General features: G+C 39.0%; 1 protein-coding gene across 1 annotated transcript; it reads left to right on the forward strand.

Moving 5' to 3' along the window:
• The first annotated feature begins 3641 nt into the window (after positions 1–3641).
• NFE2L2 (NFE2 like bZIP transcription factor 2) lies at positions 3642–25486 on the forward strand. Its single transcript, XM_075180563.1, has 5 exons — positions 3642–3837; positions 20885–21157; positions 21240–21314; positions 22540–22719; positions 23825–25486. Exons 1-5 carry the CDS (start codon positions 3796–3798, stop codon positions 25004–25006), a joined length of 1752 nt encoding a protein of 583 aa, XP_075036664.1. The 5' UTR covers positions 3642–3795; the 3' UTR covers positions 25007–25486.

Here is a 25486-nt window from a genome sequence, read left to right on the forward strand (position 1 = left end):
AAACTCAGTTGACCTATGATTGCAGCACACCTTGGCAGGAATGTTCAGCACGAGTAGGTTAAAGTTAATGTTAATGTTAGTGTAACTGCTGAACAGACAAAACAAGCGAGGTTAGTCAAGCAGTTCAGCAGAGTTTTCTTGTGATCTTTTTGATAGAACGTTCATCAGGGAAACTAATAAAGATATACAGCCTCAACGGTCAGACCAACAAGACCTGTCCAAAATAATATTCCAATGTGGTCAGACAAGGAGGGGATCTGGCCTCCACTTTGCCCTAGTCCCTGAAACTTTCTGACCAACTGTATCATAATGCATTTAAATACAAGAATATATGTTGCCTTATATATCTCTTCCTTGCAAATCCTACAGTGCCAATTATATGCACCATTTTAAAATGAAAGCTTAGGCTTCATCGGAGACTCAATTGCTGTTTTTAAAGTTATCTGATGGTCTTGAAGCACATAACATTATGTTTTGTAACATTCATTAGAGGACAATACCCTATATTTAATTTTTATAACAGGATAGGATAGTGTCCTTTTAAAAATAGATAATTCCTAATTAAAATTAAAATAAATATTTTGCGTCAATCAATCTCACCTCGCAGCGTTAAAGAGGACATTTTTTGCCTAGTGCTATATATAGCTAGTAAAAAAATAAAGAGGAATCCATCGCAACCTTGTTCACTAGAAAAGAAGCATTTTATTCAAAGCACTGTTCATGCGTTATGCTCTCTTCCTCCAGCATGCACAACAGGTGAGCTATAAAGTATAGCAGAAGCAAGCCCAGTGGCGATCTCTCTACTCTGACAGACCACTATGCTTTTCATGTTAAGCTTTCAGACTGCACTGTGCTCAGACCTGGACCAGCTTCTTCTATACATTACTGACCTAAATCATCAGGGCACGTATCTGTCGATTTTGAGCTTATCATACGATTGTGTGGAGTGAACTGGGCTAGGAGGAGGAGTCTTGCTGTAGTCAATGTACATTAGAGGCGTGCCAAACTCAAGCGCACGCAGCCACCCACGTCAGAATCCAGCTCTGAGCATCTCAAAGTTAGTTGTTTTTGAGCTGTATGTCTTGCAAAAGCTTAAGGGCTAGTCTAAGTCCTGATCAGTAGTGATGACAGTCTCGTATGCATGCTATAACATGTGTTTGTAATCTCCAGCAACTGTAAAAATGTACTTTATGCTCAGTAGACATTGACAACATGCTAATAAATATATTTCATGGTAAAAATGTAAAAAATTATATATATATTTTTTTTAAATGTTTTATTTTTAATGCCTTTACTAACCAGGTTACATTAATTCAATATTTTTTTTAATTTCCCTGAGCATTCTTTTGCCATTTTATAATCCAAATAGGTATTGGATATTCCCTGCAGTGTCTTGTGTAGTAGAGTATAGCAGACCTACACCTGAATTGAACAGCGCACGTATCTTGAGAACCACGCCCTGCTGAATTCGTGAGTACACAAAGCCTCAGGGCCGTCTTTCCCATTGGGCACAATGGGCAGGTGCCCGGGGGCCCTGCAGCCCAGGGGGGCCCGTCGGAGGCAGCAAAAAAAAAAACAAACCTGAAAAAAAAGAAGACAATACTTAACTTGCGGTCAGCTGGCAATCCGGCTCCCTCCCTGGTCTCCTCCTCCGTGCGGCGCTCACAGTGCATGTCGGGCGTGACATCATCACGCCCGTCCGACATCCATTGAGCGCGACGGAGGAGGAGACCAGGGAGGGAGCCGGAATGTATAAAATGTTGATAAGAGGGCCCTGCAAAGCCTAAATAAATGCATATAATACTGAACACCGGTTGCACTCAGAATATGTGCCTTGATGTGTAGGGTTAATTTAGGAACTCCCCCTGTTCTTCTAAAGAACAATGCAGAGAATTGAATCTAGGTTATTTCAATAGTGTTAATCAGGACGCGGCCGCATCACATTGAAATTACTTCCGGGGAGCGGGCGGCCCTAACAGTCGTGATTCTGAGCGGCCCGGGGGGCCGATGCCCCCCTGCCCTCCGGCCCAGCCCGCCCCTGGTGTTAATGAGGTTTTGAAGTTAATTTGCAAACATACAGTAATGCTAAAATTTAAGACATATGTATATGTAAAAAAAAAACAACTTTTACCAGAGTGCTCTTTTAGTTAAATACTGTATACTTCTTACAAACTAAGAAATTGTACATGTTTGCACTTGAAATAATGCCGCATTAATCCTGTTTAATAGATATGTGCCAATTTTCATAAACACTTGCCAGAAAAAGCTTTTACATGTGGTTACACTAGATGAGTAACTGTAGCATAGCTTATACAATAATTTACCCTCATATTTTCCACGTACACAGTAATACTTTCTCTTGGCTCATTCACAAAATTGTTTGGTTTTTATTTTATTTTTTAACCGCATTTTGGAAGCCTTCAAGGAGCATCTGCTAGTTTATGCTGATTGTGGTCTTAGGTTGGCCCTACAAATAATATGGTTTATGTTTCATATTCTGCATGCACTAGTTGTGCATTTAGGATAATATTTGCAAAAAAACATTAGTTACATTAGTAGCACATTGTGGTGCAAAACTGTTGATGGTTTATTTGGAATAAGTGCTTACCCAGCCATAAATTACCTGGGGCCAAAGTAAATATATTCTGGCAGCATACCCGTATGACACAAACACCAAGTGATAGTACACGAGCTTTTGCTGAATTGCAAGTTCCATGAACCAGTGACAGGTAAACTTGCATTGTATAAGTTACATCACTAACTATTGCACCAGGGCCGTCTATCCCATTGGGCACAATGGGCAGGTGCCCGGGGGCCCTGCAGCCCACTAGGCCCGTCACAGGCAGCGCAAAAAAAAAATCCTGCAAAAAAAGAAGAAGAAAATACTTACCTTGCGGTCAGCTGGCGATCCGGCTCACTCCCTGGTCTACTCCTCTGTGCGACGCTCGCAGTGCATGTCGGGCGTTATGACGTCACGCCCGACATGCACTGCGAGCGCAGCACGGAGGAGGAGACCAGGGAGGGAGCTGGATCTCCAGCTGACCGCAAGGTATTTTCTTTTTTTTTTTTGCAGCGCGAAAACAATTTAATTCAGCTGGCAGCAGCAGTGACTTGGAAGAAAAGTGAAGAGGATTGCATCGGATAATAAGGTAAGTTAATGGTTTTGTTTTTTTTTTAAATTATTTCAAGGGACGCTGACGGCTGACCAGTGCATAAAAAAGTGAGATATATATATATATATATATATATATATATATATAGGGGCCCCAGTGCACTGCTTTGCCCAGGGGCCCATAATGTTGTTAAGAGGACCCGTATTGCACCAGTCACTATTCAAATATATCTTCATGTTTTTTGAAGATGAAATAGATATAGCTTTCCTTCAAAATAATCTACAGAAAGTACATTTCTTAATCATAATTCCTGCTAACTGCTAACCAGTAAATCCTGAGGGAATCAACCAGCACCCACACATTTCAGGCAGCAGCGAAAGCGTTAATGAAAGAGGGCGTGGTGGAAGGGTGGAGGGCGTGGCATAAACCTTCCTGGTGTATGGTTGTCGTCATATTTTTAATAGGCGTGGTTAACCGAATGTAGCATTCCTATTGGTGGAGAGGCGGTGACAGCCGACTTTGGCCGTCTTGCCCAGGACTTTCCAGTCATATCGCTCAGGACTGTCCTGTGAACGGATTGGAAGTAACCGGGCCGGGAAGATAAGACCGGGGGGGTTTGCGGCACACAGAGGAGAACACACTGCGACAACATCACCGAGGATATACCCGGCCAGGGGCCATCATGATGGAAATAGATTTACCCCCCGCAAAGCAGTCACAGCAGGTGAGGGGGGCACCTGGGGGCGGGGCCAAGCTGTCACCTTGCTGTCCTGTACTGGGAGGTAATGGAGGTGCTGGGGCAGCAGCTGTCACTTGACTGACAGGTCATGTGATCAGGTGATCTGCTGATCACTTTCTAAGGGATCTCATGATTTCATCACCTACTGGTCTGGAGGCCAATCCAGAGTTTGACGTCAATTACAAAGCCGCTTCCTCTCTGTTACATGGAGGAAGAAGGGGAAGACATGTAGATCTGCCCTCAGTGGGGGCCAACAGCTGTGAGGTTTCAGCCGTAGTGCCATCCCACAAGTTGCATCATGGCTACCAGCTGGGACTTGTAGTTCCACAGCAGCTGCATTCCAACAGGTTGTCACAACCTGCTTTAGAAACGGAAAAACCTTTCCTTGGACTAACTTGTGGCCTCGGCATCTGCAGAACCTCTTGCTGGGCTGTGATATAACACATTCACTCTAAGACAATGTCTCTACTGTGCTTGCTGTTGAGGATCAATGTTTAAGCCGGTGTCTGATAACTTTTGTTTTTGTTGTAGATATCACTAAGCCTATGTTAAAATGTCCCAGATAATTGTAAAAACTGTAAAACTGTAGCAACTCACAGTATTCAGTTTAACAAGAGTTTTCATTCTCCCACACTTTGTAGTGTAGATTATTGAGAGAGAGAGAGATATATATATATATATATATATTTTATTTTCTGTATGGGCTATACAGTGCAATCAAGCAGTTAGCTAACATTGTCAGACTGATAGGCAGCAATTTGGTGGATATTTACTTTCTTGATTTTTTTGTTTGTATGGTTCTCTCTGAGCCTGATTTTCTTTCTCTGTACTGGTGATTTAATGGTCACAGTTTGCATGCTCTCTCCTTGACAACTGAATGTGCATAGTCACTCAGGGGGGCTCTTTAGGGATTTCAGGGGATCCAGTCACGTATAATGTACAGTGAAATGTCCTGCTTGTGTTTGTAGCCTAAATTTTGTGTAGCAGTTTTTGGAGGAACCTAGAGACATGTTTATTCCTTACACAGTTGCATAATATAGTGTAAGCTGTCATGATAATGTCTTGCCCTTGTTGTGGTTTGTGTAAGGTGGCTTATATGAAGAGGTTTTAATCGCAACTTTTGTGTTTTTATGCATTATAAAATGTCGCAATATAATCGACTTTATTTGTTAGCATTGCCTGTTAGTGACTTTGAGCTATGGACATTAAAGTGGGTGTGGCCCTCATTTTATCTATGAAGATAACTTGGAACCTCACAGCATACAGTACACATTGCTAGTATCACTAAATAATTATTAATGTTATTTGAAGGATATTTCTAGTGTAAAGAAAAGTATATATTTATTTAAAAAAACCTCATATTTGGCAAAATAAAAAAAAATCCTGAAGACAACCTTATTTCAAGACATATCTTGTATTTATTGAAATGAGTGGGAGGTGGCATAATTGCTTGTATTTCTGAAGTAGATTGAATGTGCCTTTAAATGCTCTTGCTGACTACACACTGTGGAGGCAGCCATTTTGTTTTCTGAACCATTATTATCGGTAAGCTAGCAGCCTTTCAGTTCACTAGGTACTTGTGACATGACTGAGGAATGAAATGGCTATCTTCACTGTGTTTAGGCTACTTCCCAACCACCCACTTAATTTACTATTGCAGGTTACTGTGCCGAATGAATTAATTGAGGAGTGTTTTTCTTAATTTTTTTTATCATGAGTTAATTTTTTCAACCCTGGTAACTGAACTAACTAAACAAGGAAAGTGGGAAGTTCAGACCTAGAACATAACAGGATGTTAGAGAGTATACAAGAGGTGCCCTTTAAATGTTATCTATAGGATCCAATGGAATGGTGCCCCCAGTGGTCAAAACTGGGTAGATAGCTATCTTCGCTTTACTGAGCACTAATAGGAAAAATATATAAATTCCCAGACATGGGAGAACTCATGTTTTTGTGCAGATTTAAAAACAAAATTATGTTTTTGTAATTCAAAATATTAACTTTTCCCTGTTTTTGCTGATTTCTGAAAGCTACAGTGACACTCATTTTCAGCCTTGTGTTTTGTATAACATAGTCAACTTTTACTGAGAGGGTAGAAAGTGAGAGATTCAGTGGTTATAATTTCAAGGGAAAGAAAAAAAAGACAATTAAAGACTTGTCCTGTCTAGTTTTTATATGAGCCATTAACATATATGACACACATCTTCTAACAGTAGACATTCTAGCTTTCCTTCTTTTCTTGTTGAGTGACTTTTCTGAGCAGAATGATGATGACTGTCCAGTTAGCCTGATCTGAGAACTGGAAGTTCAGCATTAACTTGCTGGATGTGAAAGAAGCCTGTAGGTCTGAAAATGCTAAATAAATAAGTAATACATGTATGTTTGTTTGTTTTGTTTTATATATAGGAACAACATATTTTAGCTTTTCAAATCTGTAATAATATTTACTATAAAACTGTTATTATGGATAAACAAGCACAGGCTTTTTAAATATATAAAATATAGCCACTTATATTAATTAATGCTTCTTATGTTTTTCAAAAGGTTAAGAAATATCATATGTCTAAATAAATAAAAATGTTGCTTTTCATATTCCCTATTTGGAAGCTATTTAACCTTGATCAGATGGTCAAGGGTAATCATATCTCTTAAGACCTACCTTACATCATAGACAACTTTGGGTTACCATGGCAACCAATTAAGCTGCAGAATTGATGGATCTGTACACTGCAATTGTAAAGTGATCTGTCAGTTTTGTTGCCTAATTGGCCTCCACAGAATCAGAAAGTCACCTGTGTCAAACAAATTGAAAACATGACAAATAGATTGAAAATGCAACTTCTTTAATGACCTTGGCAAAGCTTGTTCTAATATATCCTATTGTCAGCAAGGGTAAGGTATAGGGATTATTATACTCAAGTGGCAAAATCAAGTGCTTCCATGTTTTCCTTACGTGAAGCTTGGGCATGCCCTTTAATTGTTCGACATGTCTAGTCCTGTGTGTTCAGGCAGGCTTTTTGTTAACCTTGCCAAACTTCTTTTTTTTTTTATTATAATAAATGAGAGCAGACAAGATTAGAGTAATTATACTCTTTTACAGAGTTATTGATCAGGTCTTTATCAGACCCAGCTGTAATGGTCCATTTAGTCCATGTGGCCTTTGGATGTGCAATGGGTTAGTGTTTTGACTTTGCCTAAAATCACATTTTGAGATCAGAGTAATATCTTGAAGTGTTCACACAGCCAAAGCTGATGGGAAGGTATCCTAATACAATCACAGATAGCATGCCGCATAGCTGTGTGAATGCACTGTTTTCCTTCGGTGACATTAGAATCATTAGGTAGTGTAATCAATGACCCCTGGTCAAGGGTGCTGAATGTGATCCATTTGAAAGCCCTCAGTTGATTACCAATGGTTTAAATGTTTCTACAGATGCTTGAACATTATACAGATTTTGCATTGTAAAATATTGCAAGTTCAGGTAATTTTTTGTATCCTGAATAGCTTCAGAACCATTTGTTATAGTGTATGGTAGTTCTGAAATATCTTCATATCATTCTCTGAAATCCCAAAACCTTAGCCAGCAACTTTATATAGACATCTAGCAACTTTGAACGTTATCTTAGACTGGGTACATAGTACACTAAAATTCCGACAATGCAATATTGTTAACAATTTTACCAATGACTAAAGTCCTGATCAGCATTCCAATTCCTGTGTACAATCTATTGATGTTTTACACGATTTACGGACAGATCTGAGCTGTTCATCTGTCATAACCATCGGCTGAAAAGATTGAGACTCTGCACACTCTATAGAGATCTATGGACACTGCCGGTCCTGAGTCCATGCATACTGCTGAATTGGAACAACATCGTTCCATCACTGAACAAGATTTTTAGTCCGGTTTAACAATCGAATGAAGCGATACAATGTGCTTTGTAATGATAATTGTTCACCGTTGGAGTGTACCGACTAATGCGATATCGGCCGAACGGTTGTTTATCTTTTGATTGGTCCTATAAGAAAAACATGTAGTGTGTACCCAGCCTTGGTTTGCAGTTGATTTGGTTTCTTAATGGGGCAGTTGGTAAATTTGCTTCTAATTGTTGGAGAATATTATGTCTTCTAGTTCAAATACAAGAACAACGTCTTCATATTAAAATGCATAGTTTGTAATGTTGGTCCAGTAGTGAAATCAAATGCAAGAAATTCCCAAGGCACCTGAAAGTGGGATTCTAAAAGAATCTTACCCTACCTAGGAGGGTTGGAACCCCCCTCCTCCCATCCCATATTTTGGCAGTCACCAATAGCTATCTCAGGGAGCGCAGACACCAATACATTTACATAATTAGTAGTGAAATCAGCCTAAGGGCACAATTCTACTTCTTGTTTCACAAGACTGCAGGGCACTATATGAAGTGATCTGTTTTATGTAGCTTATGAGTCACTTTTACCTTTGCGGTCTGGCTGGGCCAACTGCAAATGTAGATTTAACCTCATGTGTCAAACTCCCATTGTCCAATAGATTGTAAGCTTGCGAGCAGGGCCTTCTCACCTCTTTGTCTGTTTTACCCAGTTTGTTTATTAGTTTACTATGTTTGTCCCCAATTGTAAAGCGCTACGGAATATGATGGCGCTATATAAATAAATGATGATGATATGTTGGCACAATCTGTGCTTTTGTAACCGGTGGCTCTCTATGGCACTGGTTACACTTTTGAATGTCACATTATCACGTGTTGTATCTCTGTCCAAAAACCTACTAGTGACTGTCACCCTCTTGCATGGTGCGTGTCCCCTGCCAGTGATAAGCAGGTATCCACATCATCATCAGCTATTTAATTTAATTCCACTAATTCTGCAGCGCTGTATAGAGAACTCTCATTAGTCCCTGCCCCATTGGATCTTACAATCTAACTTCTTTAACTTCTACACCCACACTCAGACTAGGGCCAATTTAATAGTAGCCAATTAACCCACTATTATGTTTTTTGGAGTGTGGGAGGTAACCAGAGCATGCAGAGGAAACCCACGCAATCACGGGGAGAACATACAACCTCCACACACATAAGGTCAGGAATCGAACTCGGGATCCCAGTGCTGTGAGGCAGAAGTACTAACCACTAAGCCACCGTGCTGCCCATGTCAAATAGAGATCTTATATATATAGGTGCCCCAATCAGCAGGAAGTATAACCAATTCCTTAGGGGACACGTCACATGCATAAAAAAATACTAATGGCACTAAAAAGTGTAGCTGTAGTTTTAAATATTATTAAACTTTATTTAAAGCAGGCCTGTCCAACCTGCGGCCCTCCAGATGTTGTGAAACTACAAGTCCCAGCATGCCTTTCCAGCTATCAACAGGTTGTCTACTGGCAAAGCATGCTGGGGCTTGTAGTTTCACAACACCTGGAGGGCCGCAGGTTGGACAGGCCTGATTTAAAGAATCCATAAGTCTGATTTGAGTTCTGACAGAATGTTCTCTTGTGGTTGCAATAAAATGTCGTTTTTATTTCAAAATATATATTTGTTGGACTCTATAACCTCTCACATCATTTTCCTAAACCTATATTTGATATGATTGTTTCTGTTTTATGTACTTGGTAACTTTCTATGGTTTTATCTCCAAAATATGTCGAGAGTTAATCTTTCCTGCTAACTTTGTTGGTGGGGGAAAAAAAAGAAACTTTTCCTCTTGCTTTTATTTTACATGTCAGGAATCTGCTAATTAGAAACTGGGGTAGAGAAGGGAAAAGCACATGGATGCTGAGCGTCGTTGCAGGTTGCATGTCTGCAGCCCCCTTGAAGGATCCCTGTTCCTTTGCGTGTGAGCTCTTGTACACTCTGTGCACAGCAGGGAGTTGTTGGGACTGCTGAGGCTCTTGCGCAAGCACCAGCACTGTACTTCCCTTCCTCTCCCTCTGCCAAGGGCAGCCCTTTATTTAATTGTTTTTCTCCATCTGGTTTCAGCAGCCTTTATACACCCACATACAGTAGTGTTACAGATTGCACAATACATTCCCAGATGATCTTCAGTTGTACTTCTTCACAGTGAACCTGAGCTCTTCTCTTATGAATAAAGCATGGAAAATAGCACTAGTCTTCTTAGATTCACACACAAACAGTGGCTTCACCTTACTATACAAGTAACCTGATGCTGAACACTCTCCCAATACCTGAAATATTCTGGACTTGTCAACAAACACATTGCGGGTTTGAAAAAGAGATGTTGCCTATAGCAACCAATCAGATTCTAGCTGTCATTTTGTAGCATATATTCAGAAAATGATAAATAGAATCTGGTTGCTATAGGCAACATCTCCACTTTTTCAAATCCTCAGTTTAGTAAATATATCCCATTATATTCTGCACTGATGATTATTAAAAATTTTGGCCAAATTAGTGTAAAAATAGTTACATACTACAGTGGGAATATTTTTTTATTTTAATCTTTAATTCATAGACTGAGTATATTTTATTGTTTAAATGGGTGTTTACTTTTCTAATGCTCTGTTTAATAAAGCCGAATACCTCACCTGTGTCTCTTGGTAAGGACACATGACTTATCTATTGCTGAAGTCATCTATGAAAGTGGCTTAAAAACACTTAAGAATTGACCCCCTATTTTTATAAGAAATCAAAATGACTTTCATATAAGCCTTGGAGCCTGCCCATCTACATAAAAAAAAAAAGAACTCAAAAGTGTTGAAATTCTCCTTAATACATATGGTTTATTTATCGATCTAGCGCCACCATATTGTGTAGCGCTGCATAAAGAATATCTATTCACATTAGTGCCTGTCCCATTAGAGCTTACAGTCTTTTGGACTGTGGGAGGAATATCCAGAGGAAACCCACACAAACACGAGTAGAACATACACACTCCACACAGATAGGATTGCAACCTGGCTGGGCCAAAATGCTAAATGTAGACTTAGCCTTAGCCTCGTGTCAAACTCCCATTGTCCCATAGATTGTAAGCTTGCGAGCAGGGCCTTCTCACCTCTTTGTCTGTTTTATCTAGTTTTTTTTTTAGTTTACTATGTTTGTCCACAATTGTAAAGCGCTACGGAATCTGTTGGCGCTATTTAAATAAATGATGATAATGATAGGACCTCGGTCAGAATCGAACTCATGACCCCAGCGCTGTGAGGCAGCAATGCTAACCACTTTGACATGTAAGGAATGAGTCAAAAGGGCATAAGCGCTAACCTTATAAAGGAAATGAAAATATATACACATTATGCCACATTATATTGCCGTAAAATTGTGTAGCAGATGGACTAGCAGTGTACAAGACTGTACACAGTACAAGATAAGATATTCGACTCCATCATTATTTTGAAACTCAGAAATTGATCTATTTTGAATGATAGGCAATATGGTGCCATAATTCTCTTGTTTCCACTTAAAATGTCATTAATATTTTTGATATACATGGACAAATGTATAAGGCCAATCCTACAGTACCTTTACAAACTTTATATCGTATCATAGTGGTCATAACATGGTAGACAGGGGGCGTGACATTGTGAAAAGGGGTGTGACATAAATAATTGCAGGGTAAGGGGGATTACACAGCCTTTTTTTTCCCCAGGGTGCAGACATATCTAGAGGTCCCTCTGAATTCATTGTATGTTCATGTTGAGTCTGTACTTATGCACCCTCCAGTCCTGCCCCATTGTGATTGGAAAGCAAGAATTTCCAGACCTAATATTTTTAAAACTCTGAATGTTATTGTAGTGATTGCTAAATAGGGAGTTTTTAATTGGATTTTCTTTTTACAATTGGGAAATCTGAAAAAGAGGAATATGTAGGTTGATTTCCCGTTGCACTTAGGAAATCCCCTCTTTCATTTTGTTACGTTTTGATGTTATGGCGTCTGAAGTCCTTTTCAGTTCCCCAATTTATTGATTGGTAAAATGACACAATTTAATGTTCAGAAAAGATCCCTGTAAACATGAACTAGATAACTTATTCTGTAATTTACGTACAGCAATAACCACAATGAGTCATCTGATCCAGCTGTCTGACAGTATACAGTGTTTCACCAGGTTCTGCCCTGCGCAGACAGCACGTTTGAAAGTGTTCCCGAAAGCAAAACCCCAAATTGGTGGAATAGTTCTATATTAAGAACAACAACATTTGGTAATGTCCCCTCCCCCGTTCATCCCGCTTTGATCATATTTTATGTAGATTCAGTGTTTGCATCCAGAGTGTATACAGAGTACTGTATAATTTCTTTATTTTTGTTTGAAGTGTGAAATTAATTCTTTGTAATTTTGTGTCATTAAATATTTTATCTTTTACTACGAGGGCACAGCTATAATTGGTGTAAGAGGCAGACTGGACTGTCTGGAGCACAAGGTTTATCATGTGAGAGAGTAAGACCTCTGCACAAGTCAGTGTTGTTAACAATATCCCAACGTCCTGGATTTAACCATTCTACAATGGTTTGGTTTTAATAATTTCTTAAATAAAGGGGAAAGAGTAACAATTTTTTTTTTTTTATCAGCTGCAGTTGTCATCTGTGGAATATTTATTTTAAAACATCTACATGGTACGCTAGGTGATAACACTATCTGGAAGGCTGTGCTCTCCTAGATACATGCATGTTTTGGGTTTAACAAATATATTTTATGCCTAGTAGTATTCAGTTGGCTCAGGGAGCCGCCAGCAGAAATCCGGGTTAAAATAGTGACCGTATGAACGGTAATAGTGCGCAGGAGCGAGGTGGCCCAATGACCCAACCCAAGGTAGCCCACTATGGGACCAGCAAATGCTCCCCCAGCTCCTTCCTGCTTTATTGTCAGACTGATGTTTGCTATAGCTTGTAACAAAATGCCCACTGATATGTTATTACAGATAGGTGTCTCTTTCTTTGATTAAATATATTGTTTTAACTTTATCTGAGATAAAAGGTAATCTGTGGCCCCTTTGAAGGTTAGAGGGCCAGCCACGCATCACTTTAATTGTATCAAGTTGCCTGTCACTGAATTAGGGGATATGTATTAATAAGAATTTAAGAAAAAAAATCTAATCTATTGAAACATGACTGAGAATGTTGTAGTATTTTGGCAGTGACTGTTTTGGTGCCAGAAATGGGATATGTTACTAGAGAGGTAAAAATATTAGACAGTAGTTGTATTTTGGTCACCATGATCAGTTTCTGTGATTTACCAAATTGCGATTTTTGGAAAAGCTCAATCTGGTTCCTGTTGATTACTGAAATATGCACATTGTGCTCTCCAGCATCAAGATCTTTTGTGTAATCTCAGAGTTATAGAATTGGGCAGCAGTATATCAAATGGAATAATACATATTTTTTTTATCAATTATTTGCTTAATGTACTTGTTTATCATGTAATTGTAAGTTTAGGCAAGAGAACATAATAATTATCCTATTGACCAATCCTTTTTTAAGATCACAAGACTTTCTATAGTATTATATAGTATTTCTTTTTTCTGTGTAATAATTTCAGGTTTGTTTGATCCCAGGAAATGACTTTATGCTGATGATACATTTTTGCATGTGGATAAGAAGGGTAAGATAAGAAGTCCTCATGACCTTTGGTGATCAGTACAAAGGGCACAGCAGTGTATGGCTGCAGGGCTGGTTTGGCATCAGACCTCTGTCATTCTGTGTATAGAAAACCAATCTGTGTTTATATTGTAGTCTCCCTTTATTATGCCACCATGTATAGTCTGCTCAAAAATGCAGAAAATGTGTCCATTCCATTGTATGTCACCCTCTTGTTTTCACTAGAAAGCCGTATTTTGTGCAGCTTTTATAAAAAGGGAGCACTGTATTTTGTCTTACAAATCCAGTTTCACCTGTGTATCCTAATGTACTTTAATGTCATGTCTATGCTGTAGATGGTGCATATGGCTACAGAGTACTAATGTAATTTGTGTTTATTTATCCATTACGACCTGACGCTGGATAGTGTGGGTACTACGCAGCTGTGTCTGCATGGTTAGATCTGTTTACAGAACCTGGGCTCTTGGTTAACTACATACAGGTCGTTTAATATAAGACATCTGTTAAGTTCCAGCTGTTATCGCTTTGTCTTATGTAATTGTGAATGCTCTGTTTATGAAGTTGTTTACTTAATATACCAAAAGAGCCACCAGCTGTAGTCTATATGGGGTGACTTTGTCACAGCAGTAAAGTAGCTACATGCCCTTGTGAAATGTGTGTCCTGTATGAGTGGCCTACTAAATCACTGTCAGAGCATTGTCTAAGTAATGCTATAGGTAGCCACACGCGTGTTCATTTTATCGGAACGTTTGGTGGTGTGTGTGACACCCCCCTAAATAAACAACAAGTGATCAATCCAATCTGTTCCGAAAGACCTTTGGAATTATTTTAACCCTCCAGCCATTAGACCAGATCTGTCCTATTTGGTGCACCAAATCAAATTGGATACAGATTTGATTGGAGTTGATTGTTTGGATCACCAAAGGTCTGTTCTAAATGTATTCGAACAATCACATTTTCTATCTGCTCAAATGTTCTACAACAGTGGTAATAAAACACTGGTAACACAGGATGAGACAAATGGGAAATATTGTCATCAAAGTGTTCTGTTTTTCACCATCTGGGGATCTCCAAGGGCCCGTCATGTCTGCAGGATGCCACCAACAGTCTCCCTGTATAGTTTTGCCCACATAGAGATGGAACAGTTTTTTTGTGTTTGTTTGTTTGTTTGTTTTTTTGGGGGGGGGGGGGGGCCTTGCTAAAAAGAGGTATTGGTGGCGGTCGTCATCAAAGTTTCTATTTTTGGGAAAGGAGTTGATTTAGCACAGGTCTTAATGTAGATAGAAACACTTTTTAAAGGTGTGGTGGCAACACCTACTTTATAGACTGGTGTAGTCTGGATTTCTCTACCTCGTTGAATGTTTTGACACTAACAAAAATCATTTTGGTTATAGCGTGACAGTGTCTGATTATGCTTCAGTAGTGAGCTAGTCTTGTACACACAACCGAATTCACAGTGTGCAAAGTATGTGTTATTTCAGGGTTTTCATAACACATCTCGGTGGGTTTACATCTGTAAGTGGTGGCTTTTAACTTTTTTTTTTTTTTCTTTCTGTTCAATTATTAAGGTAAACTACAAATGGGGAATTTTTATATTGGTGCTAAGTTAGATTTTTATTTAATTATTCTATAAAACTTTATAATTAATATTTGTGTAGTTAACTAAGGAAAACTGCAGCTAAAGACTAGTTTTACCCTAAACCTTTCTCCTTTCAACTAGTTGAACACCAAACGTAGTTACAGGCATTCTGACAACTGTGGCCACAGCTTGTCCGATTGTCTTCCATGTTACACTGCACTGTTTAAATTTACCGTACATCAAGGGGTCTGGAGTCTATTGGATAAACAAAAAAATAAATATCAGGATTTGTATTTGACTGGGTGACTATTAAGGATTTGACTTAAATGAAGTCTTGCTAAAGCCTTTACTATTGGCTCATAACCCAAACCAAATACTGGATTCAGCACATCCTTTATTCTGAACATGCAGTATTGGCGTATGTTAATTTACCAGTGACAGATTGAGAAAAACCTTAGTTAAGTTGAAGCTAATTAACATGGAAAATACATTGGCAGCACGGTGGCTAAGTGGTTAGCACTTCTGCCTAACAGCGCTGGGGTCATGAGTTCAATTCCTGACCATGGCCTTATCTGTGTGGAGTTTGTATATTCTCCCCGTGTTTGCTTGGGTTTCCTCCGGGTGCTCCGGTTTCCTCCCACACTCCAAAAACATACTAGTAAGTTAATTGGCTGCTATCAAAATTGACCCTAGTCTGTCTATCTGTCTATGTGTGTGTTAGGGAATTTGGACTGTGAGCTCCAATGGGGCAGGGACTGATGTGAGTGAGTTCTCTGTACAGCGCTGCGGAATAAGTGGCGTTATATAAATGAATGATGATGATGAATATCTAACGAGAACATAATCACCGCCCTTTTTTCAGATTCGTGAAAAAAACTATTGGCCTCTTAACAGACGAAACACTTCATCTAAGTGGCAGACTTAGGGTACAGATATCAGATAAACGACTTCTACGGAAGACACATAAAAGTAATCTCTTTCTCAGCAATATAGCTCCTAATATTTTTAAATTGTAATTATTCAGTATTTCCAACAGCATGTCAATGTGCCCCTCCCTGGATAGTACAATTGTGGCTTAGAACATATAAGATGCATATTGCTTTAATGTCCTTTTTAGTAATTGTTCGCTCCTCCTGCCTTGCTCACCTGCACTCCTTTACCCGTCAAAGACTAAAGCCGGACCATACATGTGGCACTTATGTCTGCAGTGTCGGCAGGTTCGGACCAGGGTGGGCAGAAGTACTATTGGAATTTTCCGTATATTAATTGTGGGCAAAATACAGTCAGCTGGTGACCACTGTCACTATCTATGTGGATGGGGTCCTGTGGAATAGCTGCATCTGTCTAATTTGCTCACTGTGTGTGGCCAAATTGGGATACTTTAAAACTACTTGGGGAAAGGTCTAAATTATTTTTATAAAAACCATTGTTTAATCTGTGCTTCTAAAAAATCTTCAAGTCTGTGGTTTGTGTATCGGCAGATACATGTGTTATTAAGCTTCCTTCTTGGTTGTCTGAGGGCAGTGGTTATGTTTTTAGTTTAAAATGATTTTAGTCTTAATTATTGTTAGTATTAACACTTTGTCCTACAAGTCCCCTATGTGGTGAGATACTGAGGAGTTGAATGCTGAAGACAATGCACACCGTCCGGTTCTACTGAATGGGCCCAGCCCACAGAATGTGTGTGTGCTTTGTCTACCATTACTTCAGCCCTGTTTAAAATAAAATTGTTGCTGTGGGTAGAAACATACTGGTGGTGTTAACCGCATTTGTTTAATTTTTATTAGTTCAAATAGCCCTAGACCAATGAAAGCTCTGACATAGGATATGTCAGTATGTATTATATCACCTTTGTATTCTTTGTACTGTTCAGTAACAATTTGCAAAAGCCTGTGGCAATATAACCGTGAGCTGTAGAATATGCTTCTGAGGATTGTTGAAATGTGGTGTTTTTGTTTTTTCCTACCATTGCATATATGACTAAAATAGAGAAAAGGGTTCCTCCATCTTGTATTGAACTGTGTTGCTGTGATTTGTGACATTGTTAAATTGTCCTGGGGCATACACCACAACATTATGTGTGTGTGTGTGTGTAAAAACAAACAAACAAACAAAACAAAAAAACTACACTTTTTCCTGACCACCTGAGCTGGGGTGGGGAGCAAACGCCATGAGAGTTGGTTATATTTCCCAGTATAATGTATCTACATAGAAAATGATGTTGCTATATCCTATAAAGCAGGCCTGTCCAACCTGCGGCCCTCCAGGTGTTGTGAAACTACAAGTCCCAGCATGCCCTTCCAGCTATCAACTGGTTATCTACTGCAAAGCATGCTGGGGCTTGTAGTTTCACAACACCTGGAGGGCCGCAGGTTGGACAAGCCTGCTATAAAGCATTAATTTGTTCTAAAATGGCGACACCCTAGCCTCTACAAGTCATTATATGTGTTCTGTATAGTGAATGTCAGAAGTTGTATTTATATGCCAGAAAAACACTTCCAGGCATTAAGTGGCAGTAATTAACCTTAATAAGCTTCTGACATGTCGTGCAAATAATAGTAATCAAATTGACCAATCGGGTTTTTCGACAGTCTAACCCTTTCTTTTGTAATACTATAGATTTTTATTTATTACAGCGTCTTCTGACTATACCGAGTGATTCTAAAGTACAATTTGTTCAAACATTAATTCGGTGGCTATTTGTATGTTCTAAATGAAGCAAAATCAATAAAATCTTGCACCATAAATGTATAAAAATCTATGTCCCTGAGGTGACAAGTCCACTCAGAGGTAAATCTCCATGTTGCATCATTTTGTTTTATGTATAGATATTACAAGAACAGGGCTAGGAATATAAATCGATGTGACTAGAGTCAGAAAGAGTGGCGTAAGTAAAATGACACCATATAGAGAAAATATGGATGTGTTCACAACCTTTCCATACGAAATAGTTAACTGATGTAGAGTTAATGATTTGCAGGCGGTTATATATCAAGATTATTTTCTCATGTTAGACTTGGAACTTGATATGTGAGCTATTTATTAAATGACAACACAGATTTTTTTTATTTTTTTTTTCTGGGTTAGATTAAGCCCTTTGTGCGCAAAAGAATATTATTTTGACAGGAAATTAAATGAGCACAGTTCCTCTGATAGTTCCCTATTGTTATCCGGAATCTCATGTGACACTGGCTGTGACTGGGGGGGAGGAGGACTATTTGTGTACTCTAGGGCAGATGATAACTTAAATATTGGAATGAGCATCTCATTTAAGTATGAAATTATAATTATTTTTTTTTTTGGCTTTCTGGTATTTTCTTTAGCATAAAAGATGTTCTTTTATACTTGACACGTTTTAATGTACAGATGACATAGGCAATCTGAGGCTTTTCAGTGGTAGATGGCTCACAGAGCATGTTGGGAACTGTAGTACACTACAGATTGGTTGTGCCCATTTAGAATACCAAATGCAACACAAGCACCATTTTCGGTTATTAAACATTACATAAACCTTCATCGCATAATCATGTTGAATATTAGATCTGAACATTAAAGTATAGTTAGTGGTTTGTCTTCTCTGATGACTTTATTGGTTTGTATCTGCTGCTTAATGACTTTCTTCCAAGACCTTTATATTGTCCAAGTAGAGTTTGTTTTTTATGTGATGCATAGAGGCAAAAGGGTAGTCAGGTGGGTCATAGGTGAGCACACAAAGCAAGTTTGGGGACAGTGTATAGCCCCACATCCAAGAGCAGCCAGCTAAAAAACACAATGACCCTAATCTGATATTTCAGCAAGTTCAGCTGGTTTTAGATGAATATCTTCCCTTAAACCAGGCCTGTCCAACCTGCGGCCCTCCAGATGTTGTGAAACTACAAGTCCCAGCATGCCCTTCCAGCTATCAACAGGTTGTCTACTGGCGAAGCATGCTGGGGCTTGTAGTTTCACAACACCTGGAGGGCCGCAGGTTGGACAGGCCTGCCTTAAACCATCATTAAACCCTTCCCACCTGCTGTGTCTTTTGTGTTTGTGTGTTCACAAAGGACAGCCATGATGTGTTAAAGCTGCCCATAGCCATGGAAACTTGCTGTCAACAATGGCATGGATATCTACTGGATTGTATGTGGACTTCTTGAGGATTCACTCTGGTTTTAAAAAAATAAATAAATAAAATCTAATCTTTCTCTATTCTAATAAGATATCAAAAGGAAGCCCAAGATTGCTTGAGTAGGCTAATGAAGCTGAAAAAATATGGACTGTAATGTAGTCATTTTTTACATATTTTCCTCTGTCTTAACCAGCGCTCCACATAAAAAAAAAAACAAAAAAAAAACTGCCTGAAGAAAGTAGTGACTTTAAAAATGGCTATATTCTTAAGAGTAAAGCAATTAACAACTTTTTTAAAGGACCAAAGAGACCAACTGGGATTGCTTTTAAATCCTAAATAAAGTCTTTCTTAGAATATAGCTAAATTTGTTAATAAATTCTATTATAAACATTTTCACATTCCTCTACTTATAAAGATATTACCCCTATTGAGGTGCAAACATCCTGTTGTCAGAAAAGGGTTTATCAAGATTACCAATTATGTCTGTTGGTGCACTGTTCTACGAGTACCTATGATTCACCCACACACACTTTGATAAAGACACTAATTCATGTCACTTATATTACAAGTGAACCAATGTCAATTGTGTTTTCTGCAAACTTTTAAAGATAGTGTACAGTAAACTTATACAGAATAAATGAATAAAAGTAATTTGCATTAAAATAATCCCCATGTGGAGATTCTTCTCTCCTCCAAAGTCTATTTCTTTATGGATGATATCACTTCCGCGGCAGGTGACAACTATAAGACATTTGAAGTCTAAGCATCTAAGCCAGATGTTCACAAAGACTCAGCACTCTTCAATTCATACCTGACCCCTCCGAGCTTGTGAGCTGTCTCTTCTGCATTGATGGAGTGTGACGTGGGTCATATCACAAGTTACCCTTATGGATGATACCGACCACATATACCCCCCTTCCCAACTCCTTCTTGGGGGTTGAAAAGAAGAGATCCCAGCCTGCTCATAAGTCACATAGAATTGGATGCTATTTTGCCACATCCTTCTCTTGATCCTCCTCATCCAGACGTATTCCTTCCCAGTCTCCCCTTCTTAGTCTTTCCCCCGCATTTGCTTTGAGACACCCCCCCCCCCCCCCCCTTCCTTTTCATTTCCTTGGTTCGGTTTCCATGGAGCTTATTTATTTTGGCTCCTCTTTCACTGGCTCGTGTGTGTGTGTGTGTGTGTGTGTGTGTATATATATAATATATATATATATATATAAATTATAATGTTTTGCATATTTACTGCCTCACAAGCACAGTTGATCATAGTGTTGGATACAAGTCTAGTGGTGAGCACATCTACTAAACTCGTAGTATGGACCACTGTCATGGAGAGTGCCATCTGTTGGCTATAATAATTTACTACACTGTAAACAATTGTTATACAGATTTGTCCATAACTGCGACGCATTTCATCATACTTTTTGTAAATGTGAAAACCAACTCTTCCCGATATATCTGTAGTGGATGGAGTATACTAGTTTTCAAAACAAAAATCCGTTTTCCATCAATACACTCACATGTCGTAGGGCCTTGCTGATGTTTTGACTATCACTTTGGAAGACAAAATCCTGGGCGGGATACTACTACTTTCTAGAGTCACTGTGAGGAGCACTGATACACAAGACGTAATGAAGTGGGCAGAGACCATGCCGTTTAGTGCACGACATTATGGAAGACGTCCTTGTCTAGAAATCCCATAATCCTGAGCACTGTACTGTGGGCAGAATATATTGTGGTGCAGAGTGTTGGTTCTTAGACTATATTCTTATTGATGTAATCTTGTTCTTCTCAGGATATGGATCTCATTGACATCCTGTGGAAACAAGACATTGATCTTGGTGTTGGCCGTGAAGTTTTTGACTACAATCAAAGACAGAAGGAGTATGAACTGGAAAAGCAGAAGAAGCTTGAAAAGGAGCATCAGGAACAGCTTCTGCAGGAACAGGAGAAAGCACTGTACGCCCAGCTACAATTGGATGAGGAGACGGGGGAGTTCATCCCCATTCAGCAGCCAGCACCCATGGTGTCTGCGGCAGTCACACAGCCAGGCCCAGGCTCCTTGCAGGTGAGTGGTCCTGAGCTGGTTATTGAAGTAATGTGTCACAAAACGTCTCTTCACATAATGACCGAATCGTTTCCCTTTCTAGAATAAACCCGATATGGGACAAGAACTCTCCTTTGATGAATGCATGAAGATTTTAGTTGATACATTCCAGTACGAGGTAAATATTGGAGTAGTGGACTGTTGTAAATACTTTTTATGTTATTGAACTTGCCATAAAAATTATAATTTATACTTTTTCTCTTTATTAGTTTTTTCCTTGCTAATTCTGCCTCTTTACTATTTACATCCTATCCCTTGTTACTATCCAGGTCATACTTTGCGCCAGTGGTTTTGGTTTATATTGTTGTAAATACTGGTTTATATTCCTCTCTGTAACATAGTATCTATAATATTATTGATGTTTGCATTTTAAAATCTAAAAAACATAAAATCCTATTTTATGGTATTTCTATTTATTACATTTTGCCTACATATCACAAAGTGCTTTAATGAGAACATCACACAAGTCGCTGCCCCAGTGTAGCTTCCAATCTGTACCCCTGCCACAAACAGGTTAATTTTGTCAGACGCCAATTAACCTACTAGTATGTTTGTTTTTTTTGGAGTGTGGGAGGAAACCAGAGCATCCAGAGGAACCCCCCACAAACACAGGGAGACCATGCAAACTCCACACAGATAAGGCCCTGGTTGGAATTGAACCCATGACCCCAGTGCTGAGGCAGCAATGCTAAGCACTGTGCTGGTCACGATAGAATTGAATATTATGTTATTTGTACTAAATATTTTCTTTAGAAGCACCCTAACCTTAAAGATGTCTTGTACAGGGGGGTCCATATGTTAAAATAGTTTTCTGGTATATCTATGTACAGGCTATAAACAAACTTAAGGATACTTGGCACCCAATCCTATTGCACATCCGCACAATATAACAAGAAGGCTTTGGAAGCAGATGAGGAAAAAAGTCAGAGACAAAAACAATGGCTCTCTGCAGAGTTTAGTTTCTTTTAGCTGGAATAAATGTTTTTCAACCCCTGCTACACTACCCTTTTAGATTAAGACAGCTCAGATTGGAACTTCTGCCTTACTATTATGCAGCAAAGTACCTGCATTGTCAGGTTCACTGTAACATCTTACCACAATACATTGTGCTATAAATAAAGTTATTGCTTCATACTAGCTAGTGTTGCTACCATGAATGCTGCTAAATGTAACTTCACTGATCAATGTCAGGCTGCTTCCCTTTGTTCATCATTTTGTTATATTAGTTAAACAGCAACAATTTTGTTTAGCGTTTTTTTATTTTCAACTACAAAACATTGAACAGTATTAGATTGTCTTCCAGTCCACAATTAACATGACAATTATTTAATGTTTTTATCCAGACACCTGCAACGACCTACCAAACAATGGCAGCCAATCCTCCAATAGAGGCCAGCCAGAGCTTTCTACCCTCAGAACAGCACCCACCTCCGGACTGTTTGCAGAACTCTGGAGCTAACACAGGCAACATACAAGAAGTGGAAAGTGCATGGGAAGAATTGCTTTCAATTCCTGAACTGCAGGTCAGCCTCACAGTCACTGTCTTTTGTCTATTAACCAATCAGATTTACTGAGTGCTGCCAAAAGGTGCAGATTTATTTTATACTAAATTTTGTTTAAATGGGGGAGGGGCTACTAAAAATATCTGGATGTGTTGATTTTCCATTGGTAGCCTAGATACCATTTGTCAAACATTTCTCCAACCAAAGTTTCAAGAGCCCCTGTACTGGGTATGTCTGAGCACTATATATATTGTGTTAGTGAATTCAGTAAGTTTAGGAACAATGCTTAGAGCCAATTGGCTAGTGAATAACACATCGATCTAACATCTTAAGAGGCCATTTGGTAATCTGCACACACATATACAAGTTGTGGCCATTTGTTTATTCCAGCATACCTAATAATAACATGTGATTTTGTTGATCATTTTGGGTTTCATTGGTTATTTTGGCACTATATGGGAAGCAAGCTCAGGGTCAATTGGATGAAAACCAATTAGGCTGACCTGAACGCCCCATGTAGGATCAACTAATTTGTTTGAGAGAAATGTCTTCACAGATAAATTGAACTCCTATATCTTTATAAAAAAAAATATCTAAAGACCATAATTCTAGTATTGAGTATATATTAATCTGCCCATGCAATTACCCACACTGTCGTTGGCATTCCCCTCATTAAATTATTTAGCAGAGCTCCTCATAGTGAAGTGTAAGAATTGGCATTTAGGGCTCAACAGTTATTGTTTATTACATACGCCACCGTTCTTCTCCTAAAACAGAGATTTTTGAGGTGGCACGAGTATTTTGGTGCACAGAGGAAGGGAACAGCATATATGTCATAGAAAGAATTAATCATGTGACCATGCATGTCCTAGCTCCTCCCTGACTCCTCCTCCAGGCACTGCCCTTAGTGGATGACCCGCAGATTGACTGAGGAGGAGACATAAAGGAAATAGTGGAAATACACCATACTTTCCTCCATTTTTACCTTCTCCATGTGTATAAACAAATGACTAAGTATAGCTATCTAACCTATCAATTATGATTTGGCTTTTTATATTTGTAGTATTTTTAAAAAAAAAAAAAAAAAATCAGTGCCTAATATGCTTTAAATCTTCTTTCCATACAGTGTCTCAGCAGTCAGATTGAAAGGTTGGTTGACCTGAGCATGTATTCGAATCCAGAACACATCACCGAGACATCACACAATTATATGTTCCCCAATCCATTGCCGACCATCGAAAAACCACTTGAAACCGCTACCCCTGTATTCTCGAATGACTTTGTAGATTCTTTTGTTACTAATATACCCACAGTAAACACAAATGCAACATTTAATGTAGAGTCTTTTTGTGATGATATATTTACCCTCGTTGATCCAAAAGTGACCAATGTGCCTTTGACGGACAATTCAGGCCAGTCCCTCACTGAACTTTTAAATGAACCTGTTGACATTACAGACTTGTCACTGTGTAAAGCTTTTACTGGAAACAACCCAGCGGAATTTAATGATTCTGATTCGGGGATCTCCGTTAACACAAGTCCTTGTGCTACATCACCTGGAAAGTCCATGGACTCCTCTGTTTACGGAGATGCTCACTTTGGCTGCAGTGACTCTGAAATGGAAGACATGGATAGCAGCCCTGAAATTTTACAACAGAACCCTACAGAAAAGTTTCTTATGCCGCTTACAGAGGACACATTCTTTTCACTCTCCCCTTTTATGCCACATGACTCCTCTTTTGAAATGGACGCTTACGGTTCCCCGGAAAGTGATCTTCCTGCTAGTCCTGGCCAGAGTAAGACCCCGTTTACCAAAGACAAATCTATAAGTCGTCAGGAAGCTCGTTTCACTAGAGACGAGCAAAGAGCGAAGGCTCTAAACGTACCGTTCTCTGTGGATAAAATCGTAAATCTTCCTGTGGACGCCTTCAATGTTTTAATGTCCAAACATCAGTTCAATGAGGCTCAGCTTGCTCTTATTAGGGATATACGCAGGCGAGGAAAAAATAAAGTGGCGGCCCAGAACTGCCGCAAGAGGAAAATGGAGAACATCGTGGAGTTAGAAACCGATCTAGACAAGCTGAAGTACGAGAAGGAGAAGCTACTTGCTGAGAAAGGAGAATACAACAGCAGCCTTCGTCTTCTGAAAAAGCAGCTGGGGTCCTTGTACATGGAGGTGTTCAATAAGCTACATGATGAGGACGGGAAGCCGTACTCTCCACATGAGTACTCCCTTCAGCAAACAAAAGATGGCAATGTCTTCCTGGTTCCAAAATCCAAGAAGTTTGAGATTAAAAAAGAGATCTAGAATCTAGATTTTATTTTCTTTGAAAAACCTCCGCTTTTAAAGGGTGCGTGGATGGGATGTGCTTTACAGTTGGCTCTCTTAGAACTAGCATTTTTGTACTGTAGAACTCTTTATTGAATAATAAACATGGAACTATTTTTTAAACTAGTAAAAAGTACATATTTGAGCTAGTCCACATGCTATGAAAATTAAGATTTATTGGATGCCTTAGGATTGATGACAAATGGTAATAACTAGCATGCTTATTTACAATGTAAAAATGTATCTAGCTGTAAGGTCTGTGCTAGAACCTCTACGAGACTGGAAGGATTGGCAGTAAAATTCTCCTGGTTTACACAGGAAATAGTTTGCCTGGTTCCGGATGGATTCACTTTCACAGATGGGCATTTTAAGTACAATTAATATTGCTTTGACATCTTCTGATTGTTTGTGCTGTTCACTATATCTGTGTAATCTGAAAAATCTGACTTTTACAAAATT

This window comes from Mixophyes fleayi, chromosome 7 (assembly GCF_038048845.1).
Source record: "Mixophyes fleayi isolate aMixFle1 chromosome 7, aMixFle1.hap1, whole genome shotgun sequence".
Taxonomy (NCBI): domain Eukaryota; kingdom Metazoa; phylum Chordata; class Amphibia; order Anura; family Limnodynastidae; genus Mixophyes; species Mixophyes fleayi.